The sequence below is a fragment of the Oncorhynchus clarkii genome, chromosome 30 (genome assembly GCF_045791955.1).
Source record: "Oncorhynchus clarkii lewisi isolate Uvic-CL-2024 chromosome 30, UVic_Ocla_1.0, whole genome shotgun sequence".
NCBI classification, from domain to species: domain Eukaryota; kingdom Metazoa; phylum Chordata; class Actinopteri; order Salmoniformes; family Salmonidae; genus Oncorhynchus; species Oncorhynchus clarkii.
Window position 1 is genome coordinate 10057244 of NC_092176.1, and position 18718 is coordinate 10075961.

An 18718-nucleotide genomic window follows, 5' to 3' on the forward strand; every position below is an offset into this window, starting at 1 on the left:
TGAAGGTCAGTCAATCAGGAAAATGTCAAGAATTTTAAACATTTCTTCAAGTGCAGTCGCAAAAACCATCAAGCACTACAAATGGAACTGGCTCTCATGAGGACCGCCACAGGAAAGGAAGACACAGAGTTATCTCTGCTGCAGAGGATGTGCATTAGAGTTACCAGCCTCAGAAATTGCAGCCCAAATAAATTCTTCAGAGTGCAAGTAACAGACCCATCTCAACATCAGCTGTTCAGAGGAGACTGCATAAATCAGGCCTTCATGGTCGAATTGCGGCAAAGAAACCATGACTAAAGGACACCAATAAGAAGAAGAGACTTGCTTGAGCCAAGAAACACTACTAATGGCCATTAGGCTGATGGACATTTTGAGATGTTTGGTTCCAACCATCGCGTCTTTGTCAAATCTAATCAAATTTTATTTGTCACATGCGCCGAACACAACAGGTGTAGACCTCACAGTGAAATATTTACTAACAAGCCCTTAACCAACAATGTAGTTTTAAGAAAATGCCCCCCAAAAATAAGAGATCAAAATAACAAATAATGGAATTTCTTTGTGAGACACGGAGTAGGTGAACGGATGATCTCCGCATGTGTGGTTCCCACCATGAAGCATGGAGGAGGTGTGATGGTGTTGGGATGCTTTGCTTGTGACACTGTCGGTGTGAGCTAGCTAGCTAACAGTACGCTTTAACTTGCAATGTAAACGACTTTCTGACCAAATTTGAAACATACAGTGCCTTCAGAAAGTATTCAGACCTTCAGACCCTTGACTTTTTCCACATTTTGTTACATTACAGCCTTATTCTATTATTCTATTGTGTTTCTTCCTCATCAATCTACACACAATACCCCATAATGACAAAGCAAAACAAATTTATGAAAAGAAACTGAAATAGCAAATTTCCATAAGTATTCAGACCATTTGTTAATTTCTTTGTTGAAGCACCTTTGGCAGCGATTGCAGCCTTGACTCTTCTTGAGAATGGCACTACAAGCTTGGCACACCTGCCGTTCTTCTCTGCAGATCCTCTCAAGCTCTGTCAGGTTGGATGGAGAGCGTAGCTGCACAGCTATTACCAGGTCTCTCCAGAGATGTTAGATCGGGTTCAAGTCAGGGCTCAGGTTTTAATCAAGGATCTCTCTGTACTTTGCTCCGTTCGTCTTTCCATCGATACTAACTAGTCTCCCAGTCCCTGCCGCTGAAAGGTCTGATTGGTTGAGTGGTGCAGAGATGTTTGTCCTTCTGGAAGGTTCTCCCATCTCCACAGAGTCACTCTGGAGCTCTATCAGAGTGATCATCGTGATTCTTCGTCACCTCCCTGACCAATGCCCTTCTCCCTCGATTGTTCAGTTTGACCAGGCGGCCAGCTCTAGGAAAAGTCTTGGTGGTTCCAAACTTCTGCCATTTAAGAATGATGGAGACAAATGTGTTCTTGGTGACCTTCAATGCTGCAGAAATGTTTTGGTGCCTTTCTCCAGATCTGTGCCTTGACACAATCATGTCTCGGAGCTCTACGGACAATTTTTTCAACCTCATGGCTTGGTTTTTGCTCTGACATGCACTGTCAACGGTGGGACCTTATATAGACAGGTGTGTGCCTTTCCAAATCATGTCCCATCAATTGAATTTACCACAGGTGGACTCAAATCAAGTTGAAGTAAAATATCATGGATGATCAATGGAAACAGGATGCATCTGAGCTCAATTTCGAGTCTCATAACAAAGGGTCTGAACAATTCTGTTATTATCAGAACTCAAGATGCAGACAGTTCAGATCACAGAAATGTATTTACAAAACAGGGGTCAGGCAAATGACAGGTCAAGGAAGGGTGTGACACAAGACAGGTGAAACAGATCAGGGTGTGACATATGTAAATAAAGTATTGATGGTTTTTATTTCATCAATTTTAGAAGAAGGCTGTAATGTAACAACATTTGGAAAAAGGTAAGGGGTCTGAATACTTTCCGAAAGCGCTGTACCCATCGATTCTTAAAGAACTGAACTTCTCAATGCCTTAGTTCAACTGTCTTGTAATACTCAAATGTTGGTAAACAAAGTAAATGTAAGCAAACATTGTTTCGCCTCAAAACATGGTTAAAACTACATTTTCAGTATCATGGATGGTCAGTCCTTGGTCAGTCCTTGAATCTGTAGTTCTGTTTAAGCATTTGAGAGTGGTCACATTTCTCTTGGCCCATCCTTCAGCTTTTTACTAAAACAGAGGTCTGTGCGAACACTTTGTTGTTGTTTCAATTAAGGATTGCAGCTTTAAACAAGAGAAGTCATTGTTTTCATTTCATGACTATTATAGGGATATTTATAATTCCATGTTTCATGCATGGCTGAAAACAATACTGTTCTGGCATCATTATTATGTGTGAAAAGACTCCTATAATGATGTTGAATGCTGAGCAATTTCAGGCTTTCACATCCATTAAATAGTCATCTCTCACACTGCTCCAATAGTGTGCTTTACACGACCCTCATTGTGATGAAGACAGCAAATTAATACCTTAAAAATTGTGTGAGGGTGAGAATGAATGAATAAACCACACAATAACAGTGGGAGGTAGAGGAGGGGAGCTGTTGAATTGCTTTCTCGAAAGGTTCTGTGTGTATGTCAGTATTGATGCACCGCTCTGTGCCACTCTCGCTGCAGTGCAATGCTTAATTTATAGTAAAAATGGTAATTAGGAAACAATAAGACATGTGATTACTCAAGCAGGAAGTTTATAATTAGAGAGGGAGCCGGTGGGGACTTTTTGGGCGGCCCCTCATTCTACAGCATATATGCTTGGCAATTAAAATGTGTCAAACTTCCATCGTAGATTAATTGGTAGAATGCTTATATGACTCCTCTTGGCAAAAGACAAGCTTTCAAGCCTCGTAAATCTCATGACTGCGCAGGACCACATGCATGCTGTTGTCCAGTTAGTGGAAATGTTATGCTAAATGAAGTGGCATAGTCCGCTGTGTGTTTGATGGCTGGACAGGCTCCCCCTGACACGCGATAAGTAATCTGAAGTGTTGTTTGATAAATGAGCCCTGTGGAGCATTAGGCCAGGATTGGCTGTGCTGCTCAAACTTAATTCCCTCTCAAGTCAATTTCCCTGTATTCAGTATCACGACTAACAGGACAATTGAGCTATGTGATTTAGTTTACATGTAAATATGTATTATGCAGAAATCCCTCCACCATTTCCTGGTTGCTAAAATTCTAATAGTTCCCCTAATTTCAGATTATGTGACAAAACAAGCGAGGTGAGTGTAGAGAATCATTGCACCATCTAAACCCCTGTGAAATATATATTCCATAAGCAAAGATTATTGTATTTTCAGCTGTTTGAAGCTGGTAAAAAAAAACTAAACTTAAGAACTTAGAACAGATATATCGCTTATTAGACTTGCTTTCAATGAGAATGACAGCTCTATAACTAACATTTCTATGTGAATTTGGTCAGGTCACCCAAAACGTTACATGTTGCAGCTTTAATATATGTCAGCTATGTCCTCATGTCCAGGGTATTATGCTTATTCATTCAGTAACTGTGCTCAAGTTGTGTTCTGAAGAGACTGAAAGAGAAGAGATATCTAGGTGACATTTTATTTTGTCTCATTGCTGTTTGCAACTTCTGTATTTTCAACCCTATGGAAAGTTTCAGGAAGTGAAACTGTGGAAGACTGTTGAATGGATAAAGATATGAAAAATGCAATTTTCCTTACCAATCAGGATTTCAATTAATTTAGTGGAAAGCCTTTCAGAATGCTGCCAACATTTAATAATGGAGAGCTTTCGTATTTTGAATTGTACATGTTATTATATTATATAAATTGTTATATTATTATAATGATTCTACTATCTACTTCTCTATTTTTGCCACAACAGTTTTGTTAGTGTTTCGGTGCGTTCCGATTCACATAAGAATCTATTGTGCCACAACTATTGGGTCAAATGTGCGGGACAATGCTTGTAGAAGCTGCATTGGCGCAGTCTTTGCATAGATACAGTATGTGCAAACACTTTAACCAGTGGAGGCTGGTGGGAAGAGCTAAAGGAAGATGGGCTCATTGTAATGGAATGGAATTAATGGAACAGAGCCATATGTTTGATGTTTGAATTCCATTCCAGCTATTACAATGAGCCCATCCTCCTATAGCTCCTCCCACCAGCCTCCACGGATTTAATGTGACCCAAAAATACCAACTCTGCCATTGCCCAAGTCATGGCTCACTGCCTTTCTGTGCTGCGTCTGTAGAACAGAGACCCTAATCTTACAACCATTTCTGCTGTTTGGAAATAGAGATTAAAAAGGGTTTTACCATTTTTTTCAATCACTTCGGCAAATTTTTCAGATGTATGTGGTATATTTTCAAAACTCTAGGTACAAAACTCTAAACTGATAAAAACTTGTAATGCCACCCTATCTTATGTTCAGAACCTTTGATTGTGCAATCATTTGAGGTTTCACGCATCTTTTATGCCTGAGTGATTCAAAATCGACATTTTCTGTGAAATACCATGAGAACATTTTGTTTAGTCACCAAAACATCAGGTAATGGCTCACCATTTAGTCGTGTTAATTAACATTTTAACTGACTTCTAATCCAATACAAAAAAATTGTAAGTGATGTTTAGAAAGAATAGTACCTGGTCAATATAATTTTCCATGCACTATTTGACAAAATCTTTGTATAAGTTGTACACAATGGCAGGTTGTGAGTATGCTGAGAAATATGTCATGCTGACAGTTGTATTGTCCTTATACAGTACATACGTAGGACAAATCATCAGAAATAAGTCATTGGAAAGCAGTTGGCTACTGTAAATACGTAGCACGTTGTTGTATGCCATTTCTGCCCCATGCAGCAAGTTACAAGATCACCTTTTCTATGAGACATGTCAACTGAAACAGTATCGTTCTCTGCTCGAAAAAAAAGTGCCCTTTGAATGTAGTATGCTACAGGACTGTAAATGTCAGTACATTACACTGTTTTCACATAGCACAATGCACTACTCATTAAAATTGACTGAACATCATATTTCCATCATTTCTATCCCATGTGTGATCAAAGGTGTGATCATTGAAGAGATCTTTCAAAATGTAATCAAAAGAAATGAAAGTAACAATGTTTAGCCGGCACTAATTTGCATCAAGCCTGTCTTGAGCATTTAGCCATAGGTTCTTATCAGCATCACAGTAAATATCCCCGTTGTTCATGCACCTGGGTGAAAACGTTTTTTGCATGGCGAATCCAAGCCTGATTGAAATCTGGATTGAAATCATTGCATGCCTCATAGCATGCCTCATCCGAATAGGCTGTCATTGTAAATAAGAATTTGTTTTTAACTGACTTGCCTAGTTAAATAAAGGTTAAATAAAAAATGTATTTAAAAAATATCCCTGGCCTGAAGGAGGGAGGTATGCTCAAGTTAATGACAATCAAACATCTTCCACCTGTATTGTAATTGTGTATTGTATTGTACTTATGTACTGTAGTGATCCTGTACATGGCTCAGTTCATAAGAGCATGGCACGAGCAACATCAGAGTTGTGGGTTCAATTTGAATCAAATCAAGTCAAATTGTATTGGTCATGTACACATATTTAGCAGATGTTATTGCGGGTGTAGCAAAATGCTTGTGTTACTAGTTCCAACAGTGCAGTGTTATCTAACAATTCACTTTTTTTTCTTCTTTTTTTTCTTTTTTAAATTTTTTTTCTTCCCCAAGATGGCATAGCAGTCATCTTTTCTTCGCATATCTTTTTATATATATTTTTTTTTCTAAAAATCTCAACTTCAAAACACTCTCCTGCAACCCACCTCACCAATTTAAAAAAATAATTATTTTTCACCTCAAATCTGAAATCCACAATAGAACTACTGACTGGACTACTGACTTTATTTGCCCGAGGGAATTATCCAACTGGCCCCTCCGTCGCGACGTTACCTGAACGCCCATCTGTGGCCCACTTATCGTTAGCTGTCTTATCGGCTGCTATCTGAATAGGTTTATCGGACAATACTCTTGGGTCACTATAACTATCTATTTTGCCAATTGGATTGGTCCCCTCTACCACACGGAACCCCACTAATCTACCAACGAAAACACACAAGATGGCTCAAAACAGACCTCCATCCTCTGCCAGCTTGCTACCAATGGCCAGGCTAGCTGTCTGAATCGCCGTGACCCCAACCAACCTCACTACTCACTGGACCCTTATGATCATTCGGCTAAGCATGCCTCTCCTTAATGTCAATATGTCTTGTCCACTGCTGTTCTGGTTAGTGTTTATTGTCTTATTTCACTGTAGAGCCTCTAGCCATGCTCATTATACCTTATCCAACCCTTCAGTACCACCACCCACACATGCGATGACATCACCTGGTTTCATGTTTCTAGAGACAATATCTCGTTCATCATCACTCAATGCCTAGGTTTACCTCCACTGTATTCACATCCTACCATACTGTTGTCTGTACATTATACCTTGAAGCTATTTTATCGCCCCCAGAAACCTCCTTTTGCTCTCTGTTCCGGACGTCCTAGACGACCAATTCTCATAGCTTTTAGCCGTACCCTTATCCTACTCCTCATCTGTTCCTCTGGTGATGTAGAGGTGAATCCAGGCCCTGCAGTGCCTAGCTCCACTCCTATTCCCCAGGCGCTCTCTTTTGATGACTTCTGTAACCGTAATTGCCTTGGTTTCATGCATGTTAACATTAGAAGCCTCCCTAAGTTTGTTTTATTCACTGCTTTAGCACACTCTGCCAACCCGGATGTCCAAGCCGTCTCAGCCGTTATCTCAACTCATTTGCTCACATCGTATATAGACTTATTTTTCTACTGTATTATTGACTGTATGTTTGTTTTACTCCATGTGTAACTCTGTGTTGTTGTATGTGTCGAACTGCTTTGCTTCCTCTTGGCCAGGTCGCAATTATTTAGCCTACCTGGTTAAATAAAGGTGAAATAAAAAATGTAATAAAAACAACAATACATACCATGTATTCCATGATGTATATAGGGCAGCAGCCTCTAAGGTGCAGGGTTGAGTAACCGGGTGGTAGCCGGCTAGTGATGGCTATTTAACAGTCTGATGGCCTTGAGATATAAGCTGTTTTTCAGTCTCTCTGTCCCAGCTTTGATGCACCTGTATTGACCTCGCCTTCTGGATGATAGCGGGGTGAACAGGCCATGGCTCGAGTGGTTGATGTCCTTGATTATCTTTTTGGCCTTCCTGTGACATTTAGTGCTGTAGGTGTCCTGTGGGGCAGGCAGTGTGACCCTGGTGATGTGTTGGGCATTTTTATCTATTTTTTTATTTCACCTTTATTTAACCAGGTAAGCTAGTAATTACAATATGTAAGGTAAGGAAGTAATTACAATATGGCAATTAAACACTGGAATGGTAGATGTGCAAAAGATGGATGTGCAAGTAGAGATACTGTGGTGCAAAAGGAGAAAAATAAATAAATACAGTATGGGAATGAGGTAGATAGATGGGCTGTATACAGATGGGCTATGAACAGGTGCAGTGATCTGTGAGCTGCTCTGACAGCTGGTTATTAAAGCTAGTGAGGGAGATGGGAATCTCCAGCTTCATTGACTTTTGCAGTTCATTCCAGTCAGTGGCAGCAGAGAACTGGAAGGAAAGGCGACCAAAGGAGGAATTGGCTTTGGGGGTGACCAGTGAGATATACCTGCTGGAGCGTGTGCTACGAGTGGGTGCTGCTATGGTGACCAGCGAGCTGAGATAGGGCGGGGCTTTACCTGGCAGAGACTTGTACCGCACCACCCACTGTAGAGCCCTGTGGTTGCGGGAAGTGCAGTTGCAAAACCAGGCGGTGATACAGCCCGACAGAATGCTCTCATTTGTGCATCTGTAAAAGTTTACAGGGGCCAAGCCACTTTTCTTGAGGTGTTGCGCCTTCTTCACCACACTGTCTGTGTTGGTGGGCCATTCCAGATTGTCAGTGATGTGTACGCCGAGGAACTTGAAGCTTTCCACCTTCTCCACTGCGGTCCCATCAATGTGGATAGGGGCGTGCTACCTCTGCTGTTTCCTGAATCCTCAATCAGCTTCTTCGTTTTTTTCCCAGCCACCACTCCCCCAAGGCCCTCACTTCCTCCCTGTAGGCTGTCATGTCATTTTTGATAATCAGGCCTACTACTCTTGATGATTGAGTTGGAGGCATGCATGGCCATGCAGTCATGGGTGAACAGGGAGATCAGCTAAGTGGAGGTGTTGTTTCCTACCTTCACCACCTGGGGGTGGCCCGACAGGAAGTCCAGGACCCAATTGCACAGGGTGGGGTTCAGATCCAGGGCCCCGAGCTTAATGATGAGCTTGGAGGGTACTATGGTGTTGAAGGCTGAGCTATAATCAATGAATAGCATTATGATGTAGCTATTCCTCTTGTCCAGATGGGATAGGGCAGTGTGCTGTGCGATGGCGATTGTATCGTCTGTGGACCTATTGGGGCGGTAAGCAAATTGAGGTGGGTATGGTAGAGGTTATATGATCCTTAATAACTAGCCGCTCAAACCACTTCGTGATGACAGAAGTGAGTGCTACGGGGTGATAGTAATTTAGTTCAGTTACCTTTGCTTTCTTGGATACAGGAACAATGGTGGACATCTTGAAACAAGCAGGCTAGGATAGGGAGAGATTGAATATGTCCATAATCTCCAGCCAGCTGGTCTGCACATGCTCTGAGGACGCGGCTAGGGATGCTGTCTGGGCCGGCAGCCTTGCGAGGGTTAACACGCTTAAATGTCTTAGTCACGCCGGCCACGGAGAATGAGCGCTCACAGTCCTTGGGAGCAGGCTGCGTCGGTGGCACTGTGTTATCCTCAAAGCGGGCAAAGAAGCTGTTTAACTTGTCTGGTAGCAATACGTCAGGGTCCGCGACGTGGCCGGTATTCCCTTTGTAATCCGTGATTGTCTGTAGACTCTGCCACATAGGTCTCATATCTGAGCCACTGAATTGCAACTCCACTTTGTCTCTGTAATGGCGTTTTGCCTGTTTGATTGCCTTAAGGAGGGAATAACTACACTGTTTGTATTTGACAATATTCCCAGTCACCTTGGCATGGTTAAATGGGGTGATTTGTGCTTTCAGTTTTGCTCAAATGCTGCCATCTATCCACGGTTTCTGGTTTGGGTAAGTTTTAGTAGTCACCGTGATAACAGCATCCCGTATACACTTCCTGATGAACTCAGTCACTGCGTCCGTGTATACTTAAATGTTATTCTCAGAGGCTACCCGGAACATATCCCAGTCAGTGTGATCAAAACAATCTTGAAGCATTTATTCCGAATGGTCAGACCAGCATTGAATAGACCTTAGCAAGGGTACTTCCTGTTTGAGTTTCTGCCTATAGGAAGGGAGGAAAACAATGGAGTCGTGATCTGATTTTCTGAAGGGAGGGCGGGGGAGGGCCTTGTAGGCATAGTCCAGTGTAGTTCCTTGAGGGCCGTCGTGGTATTGGCTTGAGGGGAATATGCACGGCTTTGACTACAACCAAAGATAATTATCTTAGGAGGTATTATGATTGGCATTTAATTGTGAGGTATTCTAGGTCGGGTGAACTAAAGGACTTGAGTTTCTGTATGTTATCACAATCACACCATGAGTGTTTAATCATGAAACATACACCACCGCCTTTCTTCTTCCCGAGAGTTCTTTATTCCTGTCTGCGCGATGAACTGAGAACCCGGCTGGCTGTATGTACGGGGACAGTATATCCCGAGAGAGCCATGATTCCATGAAACAGAGTATGTTACAGTCCCTGATGTCTCTCTGGAAGGAGATCCTCGCTCTGAGCTCGTCTACTTTATTGTCCAGAGACTGCGAGTAATATACCCGGAAGCGGATGGTGTGCACGCCTCCTGAGTCGGACTAGAAGTCCACTCCGAATCCATCTTCTCTGCCGGCGGCGTCTTGGAGCAGCCTCTGAGATAAGTTCAATTGCCCTGGGGGTACGAACAAAGGATCCAATTCGGGAATGTCCTGGTCGTAATACTGGTGAGTTACAGCCGCTCTGATATCCAAAAGTTATTTCCGGCTGTATGTAATAACACAAAAAATGTTCTAGGCTAATAATGTAAGAAATAACACACAAAAACACTGCAAAGTTGCTTAGGAGCTAGAAGTAGAGCTGCCATGTCTGTCGGTGCCATCTTAACTTAATTCCCACTGAGGTCACGTACCAAAATGTGTGGACTGTTGTCACTTTGGATAAAAGTGTCTGTTATGTAAATGGAATATATTACGGTATTACAGTACTGTACTGGCCAGTGCAGTTTTAGTAAAGCAGTGTGATGTTTTACATACAGTACATCTCTGATCTTGTCAATATCAGATTGTTTTATGTAAAATCATAATACAACAAAAAATAATAGTTTTGTTGTCACCTGTTGTCACCTTCTCACCAAGCTGCTTGGCGATGGTCTTGTAGCCCATTCCAGCCTTGTGTAGGTCTACAATCTTGTCCCTGACATCCTTGGAGAGCTCTTTGGTCTTGGCCATGGTGGATTGGAGTGTGGAATCTGATTGATTGATTGCTTCTGTGGACAGGTGTCTTTTATACAGGTAACAAACTGAGATTAGGCGCACTCCCTGTAAGAGTGTGCTCCTAATCTCAGCTCGTTTCCTGTATAAAAGACACCTGGGAGCCAGAAATCTTTCTGATTGAGAGGGGGTCAAATACTTATTTCCCTCTTTAAAATGCAAATCAATTTATAACATTTTTGACATGCGTTTTTCTGGATTTATTTGTTGTTATTCTGTCTCTCACTGTTCAAATAACCATACCATTAAAATTATAGACTGATCATTTCTTTGTCAGTGGGCAAATGTACAAAATCAGCAGTGGATCAAATACTTTTTTCCTCACTGTACATTGAAAAAATAAATGCCTACTGGTATGGTATCTACAAGTGACTAAGAAAATTACAAACTCACTATGATGTCTTTATAGCAGTCCCAGTATGGGAGTTCAACATATTGTTTTCAGTATTTATGTTCCTGGATATTGTTTGGGATAAGACAATATTCTTCATTGTGTTTTTTGAAGGTAGCTTGACATGTACATTTGATAGATGGTGAGTACTTTTCAGAATTGATCAGAGCTTCGTCAAACAGTAAAGTTCAGCTGCTTACCACATGTATGTCTCTGCGTGCAGTTTGAAGGAAGTTGTTAACTAACGCTAGTTAGCATTGGCTCGCGGAACTACCTGTAAATTCCTTCGCACTGGACACATAGACATAAAAATGGTATCCACAAGTTCATCTGACTCTGGGTAAGTAGATAAAGGGCCTCATTGCCAAAATCCCAAAATGGCCCATCTTAACAAGCTTTTAATCAGGGAAATAATTCCTTCATTTCATAGTCTTTTTGGAGAGTCATGCATTATTTAATGGCACCATTGTATAAGAGAGAATGAACCACCTCTTCAGAAGTCAATGTTTGCTTGAGGGCCCCTGACTTTACAGTACACTGTGTTGATTCTCAGCTCAATTAAATGTAATTGATTGTGGACAAACCCTGGGTTACTCAATAACCAGCCCTGGGAAAAGCATCTGAACATTACTGTTCAACGAAGCTCTGATCACTTCTAAAAAGTACTCACCATCTATCTACATGTTAAGCTACCTTCACAAAACTAAACTAATGATATCCTGTAATCCCAAACAATATTTAGTGTGTGGGCGCGTTTCTGAATGTGTGTGTGCATGTCTCTCTGTGTGTTTCTTTGTTGTTGTCATTTAGCAGACGCTCTTATCCAAAGCAACCTCCACGAGCAATTAGGGTTAAGTGCCGTGCTCAAGGGCACATCGACAGATTTGTCACCTTTCGGTTATTGGCCCAACACTCTTAACCACTAGGCTACCTGTTCATATGTGTGTGTGTGCGTGTGTGTGTACCGGTATACATATTGGCTGCAGACAGAGATCTGGACCAATGTCAACAGGCTGCTGTCACACATCACTGCACCTGCTAATTAATTGGCTTTTAGTTGCGGATGTGTTTGCTGCATTGTCAAGCAACCGATTGCTTTTTTTGGCAACTGTCATTTAACCATTTCTCTGTACAATCACACATTGGAAACCAAGCTCTTCCATAATCAATGCAGCCTTTCCTTTCACCTAAAACCCAAACAAAAACAAATCCCAGTGCTTATATAACTACCATTTACTATTTTTTTCAATGTGTATTTTTCTACAAAAAAAAAAATTGGCCATATGTTGTGCTGGAGACACTGCTATTAGAAGATCATATCTGACTCTATGTTTTCTCTCTGTACAGGGAAATGGACCAAAGTGCAATCTCTCAAAAGGCTACATTTGTGGAGATGAGGAAAGGAGTGGAGGAGGGAATGCTTCATGTTTCTGTTGATATGCTGTATTGCTTTGCGGGGGAAATGGTGCCTCCACAAATTGAGAAAGCTGCAGTTACTTGGAGGCAAATTGTTTGCTAGGTGTTACAGGAATCAGAGCAAATTGAAAATGTTCAAAATGCTTACAATGTTATGGAAAAGCACATAATAAGGCCATACTAGAGTGGGCATAACAGAGCAACTCTGGGATGTACCATATTTAGAACAATAGAGATGTAGATGTAGTGTCTGAATTTGATCACCATGTTGTAGCAGGAAATGTACATTTATATTATATTATATGTGTAAAAAGGCTTCTAAAGTTCATAATTTCCATGTTTCAAAAGCTACAAATGTTTTATATAATCCACACACTAATTCCCATTTCCTATTGCTGCAAGATTATTTTCCTGCTGTGGGATCCTTCATCTGTATGTCCCTTCTACTCTTTCTCCTAATGTACTGTACAACATAGTTGCCTTTCAAATTGACTGCTTTTGTCTATGGTAAAATGTTCTATATGTTCTATATCTATATGTGTACAAGTACAATGTTTTGACTGATATTGTACAGAAATATAATGTATCCAAATGTCTAGGAAGCCGATTAGTGCTGTAAAACTTCAATTAATAGCCTGGGTGTTTATTTGCTTAAATCTCTAAACACCAGGCACTTATTAAAGACAGGATTCTATTTGAGCCAGGGGTCTATTTCCTTGATGCACACTGCGTTTGCTCTGTTCTGCTCTATGACCCCCACAAGTGTCACGGGACTCGTCTGACGGTAACCCATACAAACGAATGGAAATATTGAGGTAGTTTTGTGCCAACAAAAATATTTGTCCAAGAAAAAGCTATTTGAGACTCAGCGTTTAATTGTAGTTTTATGATAACCCTATATGTGCTCTACATGTTCTATAATTTGTGCTTTCCTTGGAAGTAATGCTTAAAATGTTTAAGAGGACACTACCGAAAGGGTATTGGGAGAAATGTCTTAGCTAGCTCTGAACTGTGCCAAAATGTTTCAAAGCAGAGAGTACACCCAGAAGACTGCACTAGCAGTCGCTTTCAACATACTTCATATGTGCCTCAAATATATTCATGTTTTTATTCCAGTGGAATGGCTGTGGATCCGTGTTTAACCATTTCTCTGTAAAACGCAACACTCAGACTCACTGAGTCATTCCTAACCTTTTCCATTGTTGTCCTCCTCTCAGCCTATACTGGAGCCCAGCAGTGGTTACGATGGCCTGACTAGACCCAAGAGCCCTCCTGGTGATGGGGCACCCTGTGTCTGTGCCAGTGTCTGGGTTCTGCTGCTCAGCCTGACCTCCGCCATGGCCAACCATGCCCTATAAAACTCCCTGTGGGCTGTCGCCGACCATCAAGCTGATCCCAAACGCAGAGGTGTTGTCAAGGGGCTTGTTTGAGGATGTTTTATTTGTCAAGCCCAGGCATCATGCAATTTCAAAAAGGAGAGGCGGAGAGCACACAATCGGAGATGATCTAAATATTATTTATTTGATGTAACATTTTGGCTTTTGAGGACCACTATGATCAAGAAAATGGCTTTACATGGACCCCTCATGTGGTGAAGCCTCAGTGGCCATTGGCTGTGACTGTCTTTCCATCAGTAACACTGACAAAGAACCCAAAGTATCATGTCAAAGACTTCTGCACTCCTGCCATGACAAAGAGAAGAGAAAGATAGAGAGAGAGAGAGAGAAAGAGAGAGAGAGAACATGTGTGAGAGAGAAATGGAGAAAGAGAGGAGAGAGAACTGCTGAACGTCACACGTTTTCGTCTAGAAACAGTGCTCGACTTGATTTTCTGGACAGACCTCAAGCTTTGTGTTTCCATTACTTGCAGACAGAAGACTTATCACTTTTGTGTCTTCTCAAAAGTGTAAATCTTAACTCAGTGTATCCGTGTTGGTATAGTAACAGTGAACAGTATGTTCAGTACAGCTCTTTTATTTCAGTGCTATATTTTTTCAGCAGACAAAAAAAAATACTCAAATATAATGTTAACTGGTTCTCATTTGAGATGTTGTTGTCATTGATAGTGGGTGAGAATAAATATCCACCCACACATGTGCATACTTTGTCAGTGTATATAACAAACTGTTTTCTTTCAATGAGCCAATATAAACCAACTGTTTTCTTTCAATTTACCAATATAACCTACCTTAAATGGTCAAGGTGATCTGATGGCACTGTATTGTTAAGTGTGAAGAACAAATTTAGAAGGCAAAGTTGGCAATGTCTATGACGAAAAAGTCAAATAAGAATGTATATAGGGATGAAATTGAATTAGCTACATTTGCTTGGAAAGTAATTACCTGTGTGTATTATAGTCGTTCTTTGTACAGTACAAATACACGTGGCCTTACCTATTGCTCGTACCACATTATCCTGCTCATGGGACATCGCAACTCGTAGTAACGCTTTACAAAATGAATCATTCACATGGGTTCATGTCAAAACACCACAAGCCATCAGATCAACATTTGACTACATAAATGCCTGGGATTGAACCCTTCTGTTTCCATTGGACTGTTCCAACAGAGGTGTCTAGAGCAAAGAAATACTCACAGTTTATAGCTGCTGCACATTCTGTTGTGTTGAGTTTCCCCCCCGATTAATATTATTTTTGATTGGTCAGGTTGTAGCTGAGTCTTGCAGATGACATCATACAATACTGGCTCTGGCCTCCTATAAGCCAATCAAATGCATGAGGTAAATTAAGAGTTTTGACATGTAGTAATGTAAATAAATAAACTGATAAATATTCCCCCTCACAAAGAATTGGTCCAGGTATATGAGGAAAATGGGGTTTCAGCATTTCTTACACAGTTAAGTTAATTCATGTTGATTGTTTCATACAAAAGTGGGCCATTTGGAAAAATATTACTGCAGACATGACTCAATGGAAGTCAAGACAGCACTGAAAACAAAGATTGCACACAAATAAATCCTGACAATAAATAAATGACATGTCGCAGCTTATATAAGGTGAGGGGCAGAGAGTACTCAAAGATGGGATGTCATAAGTGTATAAGTGATTGAAAAAGTGAGAAGAGTGTGTGTGTGTGTGTGTGTGTGTGTGTGTGTGTGTGTGTGTGTGTGTGTGTGTGTGTGTGTGTGTGTGTGTGTGTGTGTGTGTGTGTGTGTGTGTGTGTGTGTGTGTGTGTGTGCACGTGTTCGTGTGCCTGTGTTCTGGAGGTGCAGTTTTAAAGATGCTGCTGGAGTCCAGTTTGTTTCCTTTCCATATAAAAATTGGGGGTGGGGGTTAGTTTTGTGGTGGGGTCTAGGGGCACCGTAATATGAAAGCGTCGGGTTACTGTGCGCTCGCTTGATTAATGAGCCAGTGGGATGATGTTTCTTATCAACGCTCTGCACATGTTGGAGAGAGGGCTAAGGTTTACAAGACTGGGATCCTCCAATCAGAGACAGCGCCCACTTCCTTCCCATCATTCCACTTTTTCAGTCACACCTGCCTGTGTGGCTCTTTTCTCTTTGGCTTGGTTGGTGTAATATGTTATACACCATGAGGGGGTCATTTTGTGAAACACTGAACATCATACTTCAGGGTTCAGTTAGCAAATTAAAGTGTAGCCTAGCATAGAGCAGGGGTTTTCAGTTCATGATACACTTGATAAGCTAGAGTAACTGGAGCGTTTATGTTTACACATTTGTTCACGAGCTGGAATCTCAGTCTGTGCTACAGTGTAGAATAACAGCTTTTATAATAGGCACATTCGATTGCTGCACTCACAATTTGGATACATATGAGGAGTCCACAGTCTCCTTGCAAGAATAGGAGAGCCTAGCTGTAGTGGAAATGCAAGGCAAGTTATTGGAAAGGAGGAAATGAAGTACATTTTCCCAAAGGCACTGTTGACACTGTACTGTATATTGCACACATTGAGATCCTCGGCTGCATGCACATTCATTAAAAGTTTTCATTTCATTTTCATAATTTTCCCCTTGATCTTTCTTTAATTTCATTTTTAACTGCCTGCCTCATAAGTCAAGAACTGTCTGGCTTTTTTTTTCAAAGGGTTGGATGTAAAATGAACATGGTTGGGTAAGAAAAAAAAGGTAATAGAAAATCAAAAACCCTCTGAGCCTTTTCTTAAGCAAGCAACTGTGTTGTCAAGGGAGTGGACAGAGCTATTGAACCACGCCACTCGAGATGTAATTCCCTGCTCCGTTGAAGAAAGTCTGGACATTTCTATTGGAAAGAGGAGAACCTCTAAAACAATCACATAGTTTCTGCTATGCCAATGTGAGTTTGACTGCGTCATCCCCACTCCCCGTCTTTCACATGTGGGATGATTATTGATTGAGCCATCATTTCCAAAGCTGAACATCTGTAATGAAATTCTACTCTTTTTATTGGGTTTGGTGATGGGATCTTGGTCTCAAACAGCTGTTGTGGCTTTATTACACAGTCTCTGTCACCAGTGGGAGGCTTCCACTATAGTGCTGACTGCTAGGGATCCTCATGACATCTCATCTGTAAACACAGTGCTTCCTAATATTTAGGGGTTCACGGTGAAGCCTATTGTTATTGTTAGAAATAAAAATATCTTGACATGGTCAAATAACTCAAAAAATAGATTGCAAACGTATTTTTTTTTCTAATTTGGCACAAAGAAACTAAAGCATATGAGTAACTTGCTCAAAAAGATTGAAACCGCTTGGCCTATCGGTGGCTCTGTTATAAGCAGTCTCACTTAAACTCTCATATCCGCTACCCCGTTTGACCTAGAGACTTGAAATGTTAAATGTACAGTACCAGTCAAAAGTTTGGACACACCTACTAATTCAAGGGCTTTTCTTTATTTTTACTATTTTCTTCAATGTAGAATAATAGTGAAGACATGGAATCATGTAGTAATCAAAAAAATTATCAACAAATGTAAATATATTTTTGATTTTAGATTCCTCAAAGTAGCCACCCTTTGCCTTGATGGCAGCTTTGCACACTCTTGGTATTCTCTCAACCAGCTTTACCTGGAATGCTTTTCGAAACAGTCTTGATGGAGTTTCCACATATGCTGAGCACTTGTTGGCTGCTTTTCCTTCACTCTGCGGTCCAACTCATCCCAAACCATCTCATTTGGTTTGAGGTCGTGTGATTGTGGAGGCCAGGTCATCTGATGCAGCACTCCATCACTCTCCTTCTTGGTCAAATAGCTCTTACATTGCCTGGAGTTGTGTTGAGTCATTGTCCTGTTGAAAACAAATGATAGTCCCACTAAGCGCAAACCAGATGGGATTGCGTATCGCTGCAGAATGCTGTAGTAGCCATGCTGGTTAAGTCTGCCTTGAATTCTAAATAAATCACTGACAGTGTCACCAACAAAGCACTCCCAAACCATCACATCTCCTCCTCCATGCTTCATGGTGGGAACCACACATGCAGAGACCATCCGTTCACCTACTACGTTCACCATCTCACAAAGACACAGCAGTTGGAAACAGAAATCTCAAATTTAGACTCATCAGACAAAAGGACAGATTTCCACCAGTCTAATGTCCATTGCTCATATTTCTTGGCCCAAGCAAGTCTCTTCTTCTTATTGGTGTCCTTTAGTATTTGTTTCTTTGCAACAATTTGACCATGAAGGCCTAATTCACTCAGTCTCCTCTGAACAGTTGATGTTGAGATGTGGCTGTTACTTGAACTCTATGAAGCATATATTTGTGCTGCAATTTCTGAGGCTGGTAACTCTAATTAACTTATCCTCTGCAGCAGAGGTATCTCTGGGTGTTCCTTTCCTGTGGCGGTCCTCATGAGAGCCAATTTCATTATAGTGCTTGATGGTTTTTGCGACTGCACTTGAAGAAACTTTCAAAGTTCTTGAAATGTTCTGTATTGACTGACCTTCATCTCTTAAAGTATTGTTGGCCTGTTGTTTCTCTTTGCTTATTTGAGCTGTTCTTGACATAATATGGCCTTGGTTTTTTTTTTATCAAAAAGGGCTATATTCTGTCTCAAACGCAGTAAGAAGGAAATAAATTCCACAAATGAACTTTTAACAAGGCACACCTGTTAATTTAAATGCATTCCAGGTGAATTCCTTATGAAGCTGGTTGAGAGAATGCCAAGAGTGTGCAAAGCTGTCATCAAGGCAAAGGGTGGTTACTTTGAAGAATCTCAAATATAAAATATATTTTGATTTGCTTAACAATTTTCTGGTTACTACATGATTCCATATGTGTTATTTCATAATTTTTATGTCCTCACTATTATTCTACAATGTAGAAAATAGTAAAAATAAAGAAAAACCATTGAATGAGTAGGTGTGTCCA

General features: G+C 40.9%; 1 protein-coding gene across 1 annotated transcript in view; it reads left to right on the top strand.

Moving 5' to 3' along the window:
- LOC139389606 (GDNF family receptor alpha-2-like) overlaps positions 1–15199 on the top strand; it is a 73260-nt gene extending 58061 nt beyond the window's left edge. Inside the window, exon 8 of the mRNA XM_071136453.1 lies at positions 13613–15199. Within this exon, the coding sequence (XP_070992554.1) occupies positions 13613–13753 (141 nt within the window). The 3' untranslated portion in view covers positions 13754–15199. The remainder of the gene's footprint in view (positions 1–13612) is intronic.
- Positions 15200–18718: the final 3519 nt, after the last annotated feature.